A 19143-nucleotide genomic window follows, 5' to 3' on the forward strand; every position below is an offset into this window, starting at 1 on the left:
AGCGCATTGAGCCCTCCCAGTTGATTGGGAGCCCTTCTTCTGAATGCTATTCCGGGGAATTTTGATTCAGAAAAGGGCTGATGAGGTCTGTTTGGGTACTGCCTAAAACAGAAATATTTCTACTTTTTTTCAAAAATAGAGTACAAAACTACACAGGTTCCAGAGTAGGTACCTATTGGTATTGGGTTAAATATGTTGAAAAGAGTATAAATATTTCTTTTTCCAGGTAGTAACCAAACAGACCTATTATACCGCCAAATTTACTTTTTGTGACCAGATACGATTCTGCTGTGAGCCTTCAATACGATCTAATTTTTATTATGTAAACTCGGCTTAAAATTGTGTTCGATCTGAAAAAGAAAGTGTTAATAAATAAAACTAAATCTTTTTGTGAATTCTTTTATTCAACATTCCTTTAATAAAAAACAAGCATTTGTTTGAAATATTTTTTTTTATTATATCTTCATTATCAGTAATTTAATTTTATATAATCATTATATAGGTTATTTGGGATTTTCTCATTTCCTTGTTTTGCGTTTGTTGTTGGTTTTTTTTTAACTTCTTTTAGTTCTTTTTTTCTTTAAATTTTTTTTTCGTCTCCTTTTTTTTGTTTTCTTCTTTTTACTTTTTCTTTTTCTTTCATTCATCTTCCCTCTATTTTTTTTTTCATTTTTTTTTTGTTCTTAGATATCTTCTTTTTTTTTTCTTCTTATTTCTTAAAATATTTTTTTTTTAAATTTTTAAATATCTTCGACCCATTCAAAAAACATTATAGTTGAAATAATAAGTGCTCGTTAAACATAATTATGTTTATTTTTATGTATATTTTTTTTTTAAGTTTGTTTTCCTTAGTATTTTTTTTTCTTCTTTTATGAAATCATTCCTTTTTTAAAATTTTATTCTTCTTATTTTCCTTCTTTTCTTGTTTTATTTTTTTTTTTTCCTTTTTATACTAACTAAGAAGACATATAATGTTTTTTGAACTATAATATTTTTTTTTTCTTTTCAATAAAAATCTGAAATAAATTGATTTTGTTAAAATTAAAAGTGTGAATATCTTAATAACTAACATGCAAGCTGATTCTATACAGATGTGAATGTGTTAATAACATTCATAGTTATTTATATATTTTTTTTTGAATTAATAAGAAGCAAAAACAAATAATTAGTTGCGTTTATGTTAGAACAAAAATTATTATAATGGTCATGAAATTGTATGTAATAAAAGAAATAAACTGGCACGACATTTTTGTAATAAAATCAAACAATTTAAAGTATAAAACAACACAGAAGACAAAATTAACATATTGAAACCAATGCTTTTAACATGAAAGCGCAAGGCGTGTTGTGGTGCTTTCAAATGTAATAAAAATATTTTTTTTTTATTTCACCTAGTTTGTTTCCTTCATATTAATTAAAATCAGAGAATGTGATCTTCTGAAAAATTAAATAAAACAACGATACCCCATTAATTTTCGCTATTAGAATCATGTTGTTAAATATAAAATATGATGTCTATTAAGTAAAGCTATATTCACATTAAAATAGCAGAAATCAAATACTACATTAAAGTTTTCGTAAATGCCATAAATCTATATCAATTGTGAATGAACACTCCTAAAAAAAATTGTGTTATCGTTCCACAAACACATACTGATCACTCATTCATATTGCCTATCAGGGGCCCTACCAAGTATCTTCGTTTTCGAATGGAAAAAGTATTCAAATTCGGAAATTTTTTTTTCTACAACAAATGTGATAGCGGAATGCACAAGAAATATCTCAAAATGTTACTTTTTGGGAGTAAATCTTAGTAATAGGAACAATTTAAGGAATACAAATTTATTTATAAGGAATCTTGAAGCTAAAATTTACAAACAAAATTTATAATAGGTATGATGATAGAATTATCGTGTTTGTATACCGAATTGATACAGAGACATTTGAGAGTCCTTTAAGACAGGAAACTCCAGCAATTCATGGAAGATATCAGAAATAAATGTGAAAGAACCGCTGGCCAATGTGGGATGCCAACCTGCAAAAACTTAATAATTTTCCGTTCAATGCGTTTTTCATTTATTTCTGCATCTTAGTGCAACCAAATCAATTTGTCTTCATCTCATATTAAACTAATTATATAATTATTATACTAACTTCCAACCCAAAAACTGATCCATAAGTTGAAATAGTATTAAGTAGGTACTATTTCTTTCCATTTCTTAAGTTATACAGTCGTTCGGCAAAGATCCTAAATTTCATTTTTTAGGCCTACCTGTATTTGACTTGAGTCTACAAAGACTATTGTCAATACGCCATGTGCCAATAAGTGCAAACACACTTTTACATAAGACAGGTTATAATCTGCCCTAGCGAGGTATTCCGTCGGAGCGGAGATTTTCCGCAACGTATACTTTGTCGGAGGCTCAAATTGCGTTCGAGGTATCTTTCATCGGAAATAATAATAATAGACAAATACGACGAGGCACCGCATCGCATTCATTTGACATGCGTCAGATTCAAGATTTTGGGTGCTTTCATAAATGCATGGTTGCGCAAGTCTGACGAATGCAAAGCTTTCATTAATGCAAATGACAAATGTCAGGTGTTCATAAATGTAAAACGCAAATATTTGCAGCGCAAATGTGCAAATGAAAAAATTCCCATGCGCAATGAATTTTATTTTGAAGAAAGAAGGAACATGACGTAAAAAATGATAAAGCTTTCCTTCATTTCTCAATTCTACCAAAATTTTGATTTGAAATTCAAAATTCAAGTAAAAATAACAAAAATAGACTCGAATTCCTTGGATATAATAAATTTGTAAACATTGAGAGAAATGTAAAAAAAAGTTTATTTTCTTAAAGGATAGAATTGGTTTATTTTGGAGAAGAGGATGAATTAAAACTTCAAACTTTTGACAAATGACGCAAATCAGAAAAAGTGTTCATAAATTCAAAGTAAAATACATGCGCAAATAGTTTTTCTGACATTAGTCTGATCGCAAATGACCGCATGTAAACAAAGCAACCATGCAATTATGAAAGCACCCAAGAGATGTACAAAATATACCGATATATCGATAACTTGATATATTTTCCGATATTTTTATATAAAAACACCTAAATACATTTAAATTGTCATATAACTATATAGGGAGTTTAATTTCATAGTTTCTCATAAGTAAGAATGTCAATGTACGGTAAATTACACCCTTGCGTTAATTTGAAAATGAATCGATATTGCGATATTTCTATTCAACAAAATATCGAATCGAAAAATATCGATATTTTTTTTGAGAAGGCCATCTCTATAATTATAAAAGATGACAGATAAAAACAACAGATGAAAAAAAAAAAACAATTCAAAGAACAAACGAGTTGAAGTAATTTCATTTAAGAAAATTTAAAAGTGACCATGGCAAGTGTCGCGTTATTTTTGGAGGCCGAGTCCAAACAAATAAGTGCACAAAAACTCAAGAAAAAAAGGAGGATTTTAAAAAGTGAAAGAAAATTTATTTGAAAAAAAAAAACTTTTGCCTGTAAGGCCCTCCGCCCGCCAGTGCCCGCGATTTCTTTTTTGGTTATCAATTGTTTTATTTTATGTTGGACTTATGTATAGTCACGAACATCCTTTTTTCCATTCACCAACATCCCCTTGTCGTGGTCCAATTCAATTTAACTGATTGGGCAGATCTTCCCAATACAGCCACAATTTTTGGTGATCTTTTTGTATACTTATGTTTTTTCGATTTGCCTAGACAAAAAAATCCATAATAAATAACAAAAGTTTACTAAAATACTTTTTTTTCTTCATTACTTACGTTTTAATTATTTATTCCGCAACAAAAACTTGTCGGAGGGCTTCGGACAAAAAATGATTTGTATCTGTCCAGAATACAACCATTAGAAGTACTTAATCGCATGCAATGACATGCGTTGAAATTTGTCGGAGAAAATTTCCGATCAGCTGATCGGAGAAATACCCCGAAGCAAAAAGTCTCCGATTCGTAGAAAATCGGAAAAAATCCGCTCCGACGGAATACCTCGCTAGGGCCGAATGAGCATAAAACTTTGGATCTGCACAGCAAAGCATATTATAAAGCCAGAACTATAATTGGCGGATGGAGTCGGAAGCTACTGTCAATTGTTGTTGTTTTCCATAAGTTTTCATCCGACGACGGATGAAAACCGCACTCGACGGATGAAAACTTATGGAAAACAACAACAATTGACATTAGCATCCGACTCCATCCGCCAATTATAGTTCTGGCTTAATTTCTCGTATAGAATGAAAACAAAATGGAGGTTGAAAAGATGGGGTGTGTATTCAATTATTTACGTAATAAAACCGTCGTTAAATGTACAGATTAAAGAAAACTGATTTTTTACACCGATGAAAGTTGTGCGCACATGTACTCAGTATGGTTAGTCCTCATATTTTCAGAAACATGACGAAGTACTTCAGAAGATGTTCATATTGCAGGAAGATGAGTCCATAAATATTCATAAATCTAGACTTTTTGATATGTATTAGAGAAGGAAGATTGATCTTATTGCCTGCAACTTTTTTTGGTACCATAATTATTTGTTAAACTGCAGAGATAATTCACTTTTACTTCCAAACGCCACAATTACAGTCTGGAAGGCCTATAAAAGACCTTTTCAAAATTTGAACTGCTATAAGGCTCTTAATTCTTTAAAAAATCAGGAAATTTTATTTTTAAAATCATTTCAAAAGTTGTAATTTCTAGTTAATATACCGTCTTTCAGCAGAACCCAGTTCAAAGATTTTTCTAACTTCGTTTCATGACGAAGCTCATGACAAGCTCCAAATTCAATCAGAATTCTTACATCTCAACTATTATAATAGTATACAAATAATTATTTGTAATACACTTAAAAAGATGGCTTTTTGGCTTTGATTTAGAAAATATTCAATCAGTAGCCGTGTTTTCGTAAAAATTAGAAGCCTAACAAAAACTTACTCGGAATTACTTTGTGTTTTTTTCTTCCAGTAGACAAGAGTTGGGTAGAAATCAAAGAAATCTTATTTGAATCTGTGTTCTCTAAAAATGGCATGTTCTTATTATACTGCCTATAATCTCGTAAAGGCCCGAACTACATTTTTCATACTTCGGAGTTATAGAGGGAAACATTAAATTCATTACCATAATTTGCATATAAAAATGAAAAAAATATTTGGAATTTTCTGACTTTTTTGAAGACGTAAGCTAAAAACATAAATGAGAATAAATCAGAGACTTACTCCAAATATGCAACAAAAAATAAAAATCGAAAATTTTGTAGTAAGGGGCTTTACGAGATTATGGGCAGTATAGAACTCAACTCAAAGTTAGTTGAATTTAAATATTCAAATAAATTAACCGTACCATCAAATGATACCTTGTGTTGCGTTGAAAACCCTTTGTCTATTTTGAGATGCTTTTTGTAATGTTAATGAAATTGAAGTAACAGAACATAACAAGACATTTGACACGTATCTTAAAGAACGTATTTAATACACATAATTTTTATCTAAACTGTTTAACACAATATCAAACAAATCAGTTTGAAACTGAAGAAGACTCATTACAAAGTAATTTACATATATTTACATATGAACACATTTTCATAAAAGACATTGGCTCATATGCCATTCTTAAGATCTGTCTCAAGAAAATGAGACAGATCTCAAGAAAATGTACTTAAGCTTCTTTTTATTGCATATGAGCCATTATTTCCATCCAATGAAGAAATCTGACGAAAAAATTTCAAGTTCTTGTATTTGAATTACCTACATTTTGTTCTACTTATATTCTGATATACAAAAAAGAAAAACACACAATGTTAATGGAGATAAACATGATATTGTCAAGTAAATAGATTTGTAAAATGAAATTTTTACTTTGAGGTTAGTAAGCTATCACACGCACTCACATTTTAGTTAGGAACACCACTTAAACACCGAAAGCTTTCATTTTATACCAAAAATATAATTATCATAAAGTTCTAATACATATAACAATTTGTTTGATATTTGAATAAGAACACAAAATTTAAAAAATGCTAGTCAAGACCAGCTCACGAAGATATACAATTCGTATAACTTTCAATAGTTCATGTGTTTCTTTAGTTTGCAAGAAACTTTTTTGACGAATAACTGAGTTAAGATTGCAATTCTTCATGACAATGATAGTCTTGAATGCCTTGTCATTTCTCGCAAAAGGCAGTATCCCTAAAAAAAAAGTACATCCGCCGTGACAGCCATGACGGGATACTAAAAGTACAAGTAAGCGATATTTAGATTCTTATGAAAAACTCAGACCAAACCAATTTGCATGGGGTTGAAAATTTTCCTTGCAAAACATATTTGATGCCAAAGCGCAGTGGCATAAGACGATATTTCGAAACATTAAGGCACATTCACATTATGAAACTAAGCTAGAATTACACGATCAACGAAATCAGTCAACGCATTAACTCTCTGAATGCGTTGACGGGTACAATGCCTATCCCGCTGACACACAGTTTTTGGTTTTGGCATAATGAGCGCGTTGGCAGATTGAAGATAATGTTTTTGACGACCTGTATTTTAAGCTTTTTGATTTACCAAAAAAATACTAAAATCAGCGCACTTCATTGCAGTTAAATTTTGGAAAACAAATTTACATTATCATATTGCTTTTGCGCTACCCTATACATGATGTTTTTAATATTCACGATTTTCATAAAAACTAATTTTGTTGGCTAATTGTACAGTGTTACTAATTGCAGGCCAAAATAAATAAATGTGTGGCATGACGATCGATCCCATGAAGGAGCAAGAATATTCAATTGTCACAACACTTTCATTGGTGATAAGGGATCATTACAATTTTATCTACTATCGCTTTTCGAAAATGAGGAAGTTGTAACTGTTTACAAACGTAAATTGATCTAAGATCAAAAAATAAATTGATTTTTGTACCAAACGAAAACCCCATAAGTTTTGGTGGTGGAAACCAGCGACCAAGAACTCTTAACGCTTTCATTTCAAATATTCCTCAAGAGAAGCACTCATGATCTTTGAATCAAATTGCAAAATAAATGAACAAGTCGAAGGCAAATACAATGAAATCAACTGGACGAGAGATTTAAAATTTTACTGCGTGTACAACCAGGGTAAACATAGTAAACAACACTACCAAACACACAAAATTTCAGATCGTTATTTATGACGAAATAGATTTTGCTGATTCCGAAAATAACAATCGGCCCTAGCGAGGTAATCCGTCGGAGCGGATTTTCTACGAATCGGAGACATTTTGCTTCGAGGTATTTCTCCGATCAGCTGATACAAATTTCAACGAATGTCCGCGCATGCGATGAATGAAGTACTTCTAATGGTTGTATTCTTGACATTTTTTTCCGAAGCCCTCCGACAAGTTTTTGTTGCGGAATAAATAATTAAAATGTAAGTAATAAAGAAAAAAAAAGTATTTTTTGTGTTTAGGCAAAACAAAAAAACAAAATTATACAAAACAAAAAGATCACCAAAAATTGTGGGTGTGTTGGAAAGATCTGCCCAATCAGTTAAATTGAATCGGACTACGACAAAAGGATGTTGGTGAATGGAAAAAAGGATGTTCGTGACTATACATAAAATAAAACTATTGACAAACAAAAAGAATTCGCGGGCACTGGCGGGCGGAGGGCCTTACAGGCAAAAGTCTTTCACAAATAAATTTTGTTTCACTTTTTAAAATCCTCCTTATTTCTTGAGTTTTTTTGCCCTTATTTGTTTGGACTCGTCCTCAAAAAATAACGCGACACTTGCTGTGGACACTTTTTAATTTTCATAAATAAAATAACTTCAACTCGTTTGTTATTTAAAAAAATTTTTTTTTTCATCTGTTGTTTTTTTCTGTCATCTGTGATAATTATAGAGATGGTCTTCTCAAAAAAAATATCGATATTTTTCGATTCGATATTTTGTTGAATAGAAATATCGCAATATCGATTCATTTTCTAATTAACACAAGGGTGTAATTTACCGTACATTGACATTTTTATTTATGAGAAACTATGAAATGAAACTCTATATAGTTATATGATAATTTAAATGTATTAAGGTGTTTTTATATAAAAATATCGGAAGATATATCAACTTATCGATATATCGGTATATTTTGTACATCTCTATTAAAATCTTGAATCTGACGCATGTCAAATTATTGCGATGCGGTGCTTTTGTCTAGTATTTTTTTCGATGAAAGATACCTCGAATGCAATTTGAACCTCCGACGAAGTATGCGTTGCGGAAAATCTCCGCTCCGAAGGAATACCTCGCTAGGGCAGAATGTTTGTTTCGCTCTAGCAGCTCTATTTTATTTTAATAATACATAGCTGTGTTTTATTATTCATGTGATCCCGATCATATCAATCTTTTTATTTGTTTTACAACAAAAGCAGGATCTCGTTTTATTATTGTAACGCTAACAAATACAATAATCTGATCTAGATCACGGGAACAATAAAATACAGCTAATATCACTGTGCAAGTCGAAATTCTTGACAGGCGCGCGAATAACTGTTTCGCCCTATTTAGGACCCGAGAAATCCATTGGCATCATTAGTTTTTCGATTTATCGGTACGACTTCGAACAAAATTTTTTATGAAAGTTTTTTCAATTATTTTGAGAGTTTCCCACTGTTTTTAGTCATTTTTCAACCAAAAACAATATTTATATTGCTAATAATTCTGCTCAAACGTTATTTGCTACCAGTAGAAAGACATTATAAACAATTTTGAACAATTTTTTTGAAAATTTAGTGTTTTTTTTTTGAAAAAATTTAAAAAAATCGAAATTTTTTACATTGTTAATCGTTTTTTCGCTGTTTTTGTTCTCTTTTGCAGAAATACATTGCATGTTTTCCATTAAAAATTAATTTAACTGTTAATTTAGCGTTGGTTAAACTTCGACAGTCTATCGATAGCATCGATAACAAAAAAATATCGAGTATATCGATACTTCACAAAACTATCGATAGTTTCAATACTTCCAAATTATTTTACCACAAGGCTACCGATATTATCGATAGCTTTGAAATTAATTAAACACAATTTGAACTACAAGTTGAGTTTTCGTTTGACATTGGATAAAAACAACGAATTAACATAGTGTTTGGTAGATATCGATAGTTTCCATTATCGATTGTATCGATAGTTTTGAGAAAAAATTATCGATAATATCGGTAATCTTGTGGTAAAGTAATTTGGAAGTATTGAAACTATCGATAGTTTTGTGAAGTATCGATATACTCGATATTTTTTGGTTATCGATGCTATCGATAGACTGTCGAAGTTTAACCAACACTAAATTAACAGTTAAATTAATTTTCAATGGAAAACATGCAATGTATTTGTGCAAAAGAGAACAAAAACAGCGAAAAAACGATTAACAATGTAAAAAATTTCGATTTTTTAATTTTTTTCAAAAAAAAAAACACTAAATTTTCAAATAAATTGTTCAAAATTGTTTATAATGTCTTTCTACTGGTAGCAAATAACGTTTGAGCAAAATTATTAACAATATAAATATTGTTTTTGGATGAAAAATGACTAAAAAAGTGGAAAATTCTCAAAATAATTGAAAATCTTTCAAAAAAAATTTTGTTCGAAGTCGTACCGATAAATCGAAAAACTAATGACGCCAATCGATTTCTCGGGTCCGAAATAGGGCGAAACAGTTAATCGCGCACCTGTCTCAAAAAAAATTTTCAAAAAACTTGCACAGTGTATTTACTCTACAATTTTTTTTATTTATATTTTTTTATTTTGCTCATTAAACCGAAACACATTACCAGCATTCTATTTTTACCAGCAGTAAAACTAGAATGAAATTACTCTGAAAAATGAAAATATTTCAAACATTAGAGCTTCTAGAAAGAAACCAATGTGATTCTATACATTCTTCTAGAAAACATAAATAAATATTTCCAAAATGATTTTAGGAACTGAACCCAGATCTATAAAATATTATTTTAATTTTTCTCGACATTTAAGAAGTTGAAAATAATTGTTGGACAGTGTAATACATTAGTATGAACTTAAATATTTCTTTCCGTTTGCATTAGCGATTTCCATGATTTCACCATAATTGTTTTCCGCCACATATTTTACATGTTGTAAATGAACGGTTCCTCAATTTATGAATTTATTATTTTAAATTCTTAAGTCATAGACAAATTTTGATTCCACAAAATATTTCCGAGCCTTGGAAATTATGAAAAAATATTGAAAAAAGAAACATTAAAACAAATTTTCTTCAATTTTGTCGAGTTGTTGAAATCAATCATATTTGGTTCATATTTTAGTCGCAGCAGATTCTTTCACAGGCCATCACAAAAGTTAAGCTTAGGTTTACTAATAATAAAGAGAATGTGGTGAAATCAAAACAACAACATGAAATGACTTTTTTTCCAGATCATTTACAGTCTTTAAAATCCATTAAAGTTAAATGCAGTTTCATTTCAGTTATATCTAAAAAATCTGGTATAAAAATGAGCCATAAGTAAAAATAATATTGATCTCAATCAAAGAAATATTTATTTATCAATTTCAACGCAACATACCGTGCAGGGCAAACATGATGGACGCCAACTAACATTGATTAAGGGGAAAAAATTTAATAAAATGAAAGTATGATCAGAAAATTTAAAGACCACCCCAAAAGTATGTTATTTAAGCTTTATGAAAATATATAAACCTTATAAGCAATATTTTTGTTTACTTAGATCAATTTATGCATGTTATTCCTCATTTTGGTTTAATCCCTCAACTTGCATTTATTAACATAAACTTCAGATAATATCACGACGCTGTCAACGGCAATACATAAATAATCTTGTACAAAATGCGTAAGTCCTCTTTTGGTGATGATGTAGTAGGTAATAATGCAAAAAAAAAAATGTTTACATAAACCTTGTTTATGGCCTGCAAAAAATTTATAAATTTATTTATGAGAATTTCTCTTAGGGCGATTTTTCAATAGTCAGATAAACCTCAGTTAAAGCTTATTAATAGGAAGAAATGTTTTTTTTTTTTATATTGACATTTCTTCTTCTGATAGTCTTACTGACGATTACAAAATCAGGGCTTAGAAATATATCCAAGAAAATCTTCATAAATTCAGCTTAAATTATATCTTTACATGTGAGGAGTAAGGAACAAATTTGACATTTTTACTTTTCGATTTTTTTTTTATTTCTTGTTTTCCTTGTGCATTGGAAAACCAAAAAAATGTATCTCTTGAAAAAAATATCAATCAATTTTCTCAAAAAAAAAAAAAAAAAAATGACACTTTTGGTTCTCGTAAATTATTGGTTTTGCTTGGGAGAAATACTTTTCTGAAGAAAATTTAACTAATCTTTTGACCATACCGAGTGGGTACAGAGAAAGCTTATTGATAATAAAAATTGGGAACTTCATTTAACATGATAACTCCAAAATTTGATTTTGACTTTTAGAAATATTTCGAAAAATTATAACATACTTTCATGTCTAGTACAGGTGTGATTATTAAATGTAAGGAAAAAATAGTCCTAATAAGCAATTTTAGCAGAAAAACGTACGGTCAAAAACATATGTTTTTTATATGTATTTGTGTTTGTAATGTATTTTTTAATGCAAATTCACATCTTGAGTTCCCTGAAGAAGACCTTACCAGACGAAACGCATCGAGACTTAGTTGAGCATAACATATGTTTGAAATTACTGTGGAATGAAAACCACAATGATTTTTTCTTTATTTTCAAAGATATTATTTTAAAAAAAGATAAAAAAGATAACAATTTCTCTCATTAAAGAGAAGTCTTTTATTTATAAGGACGAATAAACAAGAGTCAATTCTATCATATTGCCAAAATTGAAAGGATTGATCAGTATAAAACATCAAAAGAAAAGCATTATCAACGACTTACGTTTGTATGTAACATTACTTGAGTCTTTTAATGCGAAAAAAGAACTTTTGGTAAGTCTATAAAGTTAAAGTTTGCGTATAATTCTTTTAGGATTGGTTGAGCCAAGAAACAAACATCATTTTTACGGGATTGAAAGTTTTCATTAAAAAATTGTTTGGAACGGAAGTATTAAAAAATATATACTAATTTAAAAGCCTACTTAATATAACGGCACAAGCGGCAAATTAACGAAAGGTAACATCTTGAAATGCCTGCATTATCAACACTTTCGATATGACAAAATCCGTGAAACAAAAAAATATTTGGTGGTAGAACCTTCAAGATGTTGTTGTTATTCAAAGATTATAATGAAATTGACGGAAAAGAGCAGCCTAACTGCAAATATGGAAACATACGAAAAATGAAACTTAAAAGTCGTAAAAATCAACAAATTGGTTTTAAATAGAATTTGTATGTAATTGCTCCTAGACACAACAACTATTATAAGAAATCTAGATGACATTTTGATTTAAAGTTTTATAAAACTTTAAATAGAAACAAATAACTCCCCCTCAGTGAAATTTAAAAACTTCTAATATTCATTGGATCTTGTGTATGAAACATACAATTTCACTAAAAAAAAAAAAAAAAACTGGTCATATTGTTCTCACATTAAAAGCAAACACTAAATAACCATACCCTCTACATTGAAAAATTGAATCCAAATGTACATGAAAAGTTTCATATTAAGTATGTATGTGCATGCAGTCTAAATATGTATGAATATCCGAAATTAAAATATACCGTCGGTCGAAAACTTTAAGGTAGTATGTAAAAACCCACAGTGTACTTATTGTAACATTTCTCCAGATGTTCATAAAAAAAAATTTCAAATTTTACAAAATAATGTAAGCATGTAGTTTTTTTTTTAAATCACATACAACTTTTTTTCTTTCTTGTTTTAATTATTGAGATGAAGTATGGAATATATAGCATTAAATAACTATAGATGGTTGTTATATGGATTGTTATTCTTTATGTCATGAGAATTCAATTATTGTTTTTTAATGTATATATTTATATCAATCAAAATGTGCAAGTTTACGACATGCCACCTTTTTGTTTTCGACTGATGATACATTATCTTCATTAATAATACGATTAATGATTTTTTTATTTAATGTTAGGTAAGAGTTAAGCTTGAATTCCCACCCGATGTTACAGCGTTCATTTTGCTTACATACATAGAAAATAAAAAAAAAAAATATATGAAACGAAAAGCCAGCACTTACCTTAAAAATAAGAAGGAAAAAGCAATAATCAGTAAGGTGCGTAGTAGTTTGCCCTGCCACGGTAACCCCTTCTAAAACGAAATTTAAAGAAAAAAAAATGGAAAAATTGAATTAGTTTTAAGGACAAATTTATTTCATACATCCTAAATTACATTGGCCGTCTTGCGCCCCTAAAGGTACTGTGACAGCAAGCACGGGAAACTCTAGCACCTCTGCCTCTGAAGCTTCCACGAGAAAAGCGGTTAGTCGTTGACAGTCCTGGACGGTTCGTTCTCTTCGACATAACCTAAAAGTTATAAGTAGTATTCATTAGTTAGACATATAAAAATTAAATTAAATTACTAATATATGTTTGTATATAATTAAAATTTGTAAACAAGCACTTATTGTAAATTGTTATAAGATAATGTTCTTAAAATCTCCAAAATATAGGACACTGTTTTGCAATGTGTCATTAAATCTCAAAAAAGAGATTTAAGATGCATTCCTAGCTCGTATTTCTTTTTGTTTTAAAGAAAGCCGCTTCTGTGAAGTGAACTTCATGATAAAGTCAAAAAGCATTAGAGCACATCTGATTGCGAAGAAATTAAAGTATAAAAAAGTTCTTTAATTCCGAGAAAAATATCACTTAACACTTTCAATATCTGTACTTGTATGTACGCCTATTACCGATGTCGTGTCGAACATTTTGAATTTTTCAGGAACCAATAAAAAGTGTTTCATGCAGAAGCAAACGAATCTTGAAGGACTTTTTATGCTTAATTTATTATTTGAGTTCTATGAAGGTGAAACTTTATTATAAATAATTAGGAAAAAAAACCCGAAAAACTGTATTGGACTTTTGTTGTTGTTTTAGCAAGGAATAGGATATGTGGTATATAATTAAACTAATGTAATCTCTTTAGCGTGTTTTGTATAGCTTATAATTGAAAATTAATCATACAAATTTATTTATTTACATGTCACAGGCATTTATTTTGCATGTTTTATTATTTTTAAGGTCCAAAATAATAATCTCTATCATTCCTATTTGTGTTGGGTCACCACTCACCAACCTTATTTCTCTATTCCAACAAAAAAAATCTGGTCTATTTATTATAATTCTTATATATTATATATATTTATGGCAAATATTCGCGAAATTGAAGATTTAAATGATGCATTCCTTTGGGAATATGTATTTACTGCTTAATACATAAAGCTGCTTTTAACTACTTTTTCAATACAGCAAAAGTAGTTCAAAGTAGTTTTAAGTACTAAGCAGTAGATAAATGTTCCCATAGGAACGCAGCTATTGTTGACACAAGCAGGACAGTCAAAATTTTAAACTCAACCAGATATACTACACCTGTGATCAAATAATGCTTGCAAAAACCTCTTAAGTCCCTGGACTTAAGTTGTTTTTGGGAATCACCGGTATAATTTGAAAGGGGAAGTTATGTATTAACTTAACTGTATTTTACCCAGAATACGCATCTACCTGCAAGGAAATATTTTTAGCAAAAAATCATTTTTGTGTCGTTTTTGCAATGACCGATTCAAATATTTTAGATTGAAAAAAAAAAATTGTTGTTGTTATGGACAAAATTCTGCTTTTCTGTTTTGAAATAATTTTCGTCGAATTTCTTACTATTTTGGCTATACATTAGCTATTTCAACTACGTAAAACCCGGATAAGTGCCTCTCGCTTAAGTGCCTAACCCGCATAAGTACCTTTGTTTTTTTTTTTTAATCAAAATTTTAAATAAAATTTTTCATAAAAAACTCATCTTTTAAGTACCCTTCGCTTAACTGCCTTACCCGCTTAATTACCTGCTATTTCAAATAGGGCGAGTTCAAAAATGCAGGACTGCAGCAGTTCTGCAAAAAAAAACTTACATTTATTCCGTCTGTTGAAAAATTTATCCAACTTATGAGAAGTGCTTTTCTTTGTTTCTAAGAACGAGTACTAAATTAGTCAACATTCACTCGTAATTATAACAATATTATCAATTTTTTTTGGATCACTGCTGCAGTCCTGCATTTTTGAACCCGCCCACACTTATAATTGAATTTACTTGCAAAAATTCTTTTAAGTACACATTTGAAACAAATATCAACAGTAAGAAAAACTTCCGTTTCCTAATGCGCTTTAAAATTCAAATAATCTACTAAAGGTAGAAACTAACTAGTTTGCTATTTTAAACTTTCTAAGTAATTTTGTTTGTGAAGATTATGTTTTTAGTAATCAAACATGTATTTCTCTATTATTAAACGAATATAGAGATAACTGCCTATGAGCACTTAAGAGGGTTCTTGTAAGTACCTTACCCGCTTTAGTGCCTATCAAAACGGGGGATTTAAGGTGAGGTACTTATCCGGGTTTTACTGTAAAATATTGAAGCTAATCTGGGGGCAAATATCATGTTTTGAAAATAAATGATTTAATTATGACTAAGTCCACTTTTTTTCAAAATTCGTTTTTTTGACTAAATTGTTACTCTAGGGATAACCACGTCTATCTTCAAAATAATGAAGTATCTACTCCATCTATATCCGATTTTACAGCTAAGCGAAATATTTTTTCAGTATCAAAAACAGGATAAGTCCCGGACTTATCATCTTTTGAAAATGAACAACAGCTTCTTTTTGTGTAAATGCTATATTCGACTAATGATTGAAAATCTTAAGTTTAAAGCTACTTTAAAGTTAAAAAAGTAGTCCGGACATTGTATTTTAATCTGAAATACAATTGTTTGATAGACTGGGACTAAAAGCAAAATTGTATATCCATTTTAAAACTAATTTCACGTTTTTATTTTTTATCTTTTGAACTATCGCTTCAAAAATTAAAAACGAAACGGAATTTTGTGGCAGAAGTTTTACAAAATATATTTTTTATAAATTTTGCTACACACATCAAAAGAAAATAGAACGTTTTTTTCTTCTCCTGCAAAATTTAAAATCATGGACTTATCATGTTTTGAAAATAAATGATTCAATTGTAAGAAATTCGATGAATATATAAACAAAAATATATAATGCAGACATTGAAAATAAAATTCAATTCAAAAAAATTTCCATTTGCAATAACTTTATTTTTTAATGCAAAATATTTCTGCTTGCAACATTTTTTTTTTTTATAGAAATTTGTGAATTGGGTTAAATATTTAACCGAGGTTAAATTTTTGACATTATTGAAGTATTGAGGTGAATTAAAAAAATGTTCAGCTGTTAAAAATTTAACCTGCTCTTTAGCTGTGTGAATTGGGATACATTTTAGACGTGGCTAAATAAATTTGTTTAAGCTGCAAAGCAAACAAATTAATTGTGTTAAGAACTTTTATAAATCTTAACAATATAAAAAATTCCAACAAGCTTCGTTCTGTGAATTATATTTTTGATTCTCAATGACTTTCAATTTTTTTTTCATTATCAATAAAGTGATATACCCTTGTATTTCTTTCTCAATTTCCATTGTTTATTTTGAGTTTTTGATTATTTATTAAAAAAAATTGCTTATTCTTTTGTGAAAAATTTAACCTCTGAAGATTAAAATTTAACCGGGTCCCAGAGCCCATTAAATTTTTGACAGCTGAAAATTTTGTATTCGTCAAAAATTTAACAGTGGTTAAATATTTAACCCAATTCACACACGGACTTAAAATGCATTTTTTTGTAATTGATATTTTTACAATTTCATCTTTACTGGTAGACCAGAATGTGTGTCTGTGGCTTGTGTCTTGTGTCGCTGTCAAAGTTAAAAAGTATGAAATTAGTATATTGGTGCCAGAATACGTAGCTGTGGCTGTGGCAAGGAAATTCGCTGTGGTACAAGTCGAGTCGACTTTTACTTCAAGCTACAAGCGGAATGACTTTTGACGTTTCTAATGTGGTTACTCAGTTAAAATTATTTTTTTTTCAAGGCAATTGACATTTTTGTACGCCACATAATTCTGTTCATCTTTTCTACATTTTGAGCGAATTTATTTGACATCTTGTACCACGACGTTTTTCTTTGCTACAAGCGAATTTTCATTCTGTTCAACCAGTTAGTTTCACCTGGGAACTTTTCCACCCGAAAAATGATTGTTTGCCCGGAATTTTTAAAGCTATTGTGTGTTCCCCCCCAAGAGGATTTTACTTTTTCCGCTAAAGTATTTTTTTTTTTTGCCACCAAAATTTAAGTTAGCAAAAACCTGTCAACTACATCAGTTTTTACCCACTCAGTTTAAAAAATTGAAAATTTTTTTTACCCATTTACAAAAATCACTCCTCAATTGTTAAAAATGTTTCAACAAAATGCTATTTTGAGCTCCAAAGACCATTTTACAAATTAGAAATGTTAAATTGTTTGATACCATTTTTTTTTAATTGCTACTGAACAGAAAAAAATCTCCAATAAAAAAGTTATTTGGTATGAAATTTATTCGTGAATAGGGATGTTTTTTTTTATATGCTACTGAGAATATTCTTTTTTTTTTTTATGTATTAACACCGCCTCATGCCTACTCATTTTGTCTTCGTTAAAAAAAAAAATTAAAATTGGGAACAACCAACTTTATCCTTTTACTCAAACAATATAATAATTATTCATGTTTCTTAAAAATTGAGATTACAAATATTTTCCCTTATATACTTAAAAAACTCTTCAACTAAAAAAATTATATTTATTTTACCTTTATTTGTCGGCCTCTAAACAATGTTTCGTTCATTGCTAAAGCGGTCTCCACAAATTCCTTTGATCCAAATTCGATGTAGGCAAATCCCTTCGGGTGACCGTCGGCCTTATTACATAATATTGTTACGCGATTAATAGTTCCACACCCATGAAAATGAGACTCCAATTCCTCAGCGGAAGCCCCATAATCAACATTGCCTACGTACACCGACCTCGTATCGATTTCTTGTTTCTCTTCGATGGAAAGAGGTACTGTAGCGATGCCAGTGGTGGAGCCGGCCATTTGCTTATCTACTTCAGATTGCATTTGTTTAATTTTTTCAGCTTCTTCTTCCATTTCTTTTACTCGAGCCTTAATTGCTTCTAATTCTGGGTCAATTTGCATATTGGATTCCTCCTGAATTACAGCCAAACAATACATTTAAAATTGTCAATTTTAATTTGCTTTTTAAATTTTAACATGCAGAAGTACAACTCACCTCGTTCAAAATTTCCGATTCTCCGTTAGCATCATCCAAGTTATCCAGAAGTTGATCTTCGTTCAGTGATAGGTCTTCGTCTGCCATTTCTTGTCGCTTTTGTTCTTCACAGATATATAGGCTTTTTTTTTTGTGTAGCAGTATACCCCACTAGTTATCTACTTCGCGACGTCGCGTTAAATTTGTCTTCGTTTAATGCGAAAACACGCCAAAGAAAAAGAATACACAAGCTAAAAAATTATCGATTCACTCAAAATGGTGGCTAGTGAGTAAAGTAATATATATCTAAAAAGTTTTGTTGAAGAATTTGTAACTATGGTTTTATCACTTAAGATATTCACAAAATAATATTAAAAATAAGTAATATTTTTCGTTTGCTATCGGGAAAACCGTGAAAATAAAAGTAAATTTCTTTAAGAATACAGATGCGTTTAGATTCTTTTTTTTTTAAATTAAATTGCCTAGTAAACGTAGGCAAATGGTTTTTCCCGGTAGAAAGTTGATTGAAAGGAGACCAAGAACACAAACAAATATGGCTGACGACGGCTTAGAGCTGGAAGCTAAGAAATTAGGCGAGTTCCGATTTCTGGTGAGAGAGAACCACGGTAGTGTTGAATAGAAGAGGGATTAAGGTTCAAACAAAATAGAAAAAGCAAACTAATCATTTTTGAAGTTATGTCGACGAGTCTTTTCACACGAAATGTCTTGTAAAGCCTGGTACGCTGTTCGAGATCAATTTTAGCTCCCATACAAATAATCGAAAAATTTTATCC

The 19143-nt window shown here is 29.8% G+C and overlaps 1 protein-coding gene across 5 annotated transcripts; it reads right to left on the reverse strand.

The window, feature by feature from the left end:
• Positions 1–432: 432 nt before the first annotated feature.
• On the reverse strand, positions 433–18876 carry LOC129921143 (polyadenylate-binding protein 2). Of its 5 annotated transcripts, none has more exons than XR_008773463.1 (5): positions 18371–18875; positions 17890–18288; positions 13372–13517; positions 13232–13299; positions 433–1016 (listed from the first exon to the last, which is right to left on the reverse strand). XR_008773463.1 is itself a non-coding variant. In XM_056002830.1 (5 exons), exons 1-4 carry the CDS (start codon positions 18455–18457, stop codon positions 13260–13262), a joined length of 663 nt encoding a protein of 220 aa, XP_055858805.1. In that variant the 5' UTR covers positions 18458–18876; the 3' UTR covers positions 433–1016; positions 13232–13259. The 5 variants fall into 5 exon arrangements, 4 of the variants coding, with proteins under 4 accessions (XP_055858805.1, XP_055858806.1, XP_055858808.1 ...); XM_056002830.1 differs by having other exon boundaries at positions 13232–13302; positions 13384–13517; positions 18371–18876; XM_056002831.1 differs by having other exon boundaries at positions 13384–13517.
• Between the last annotated feature and the right edge of the window lie 267 nt (positions 18877–19143).

Source organism: Episyrphus balteatus, chromosome 1, assembly GCF_945859705.1.
Source record: "Episyrphus balteatus chromosome 1, idEpiBalt1.1, whole genome shotgun sequence".
Taxonomy (NCBI): Eukaryota; Metazoa; Arthropoda; class Insecta; order Diptera; family Syrphidae; genus Episyrphus; species Episyrphus balteatus.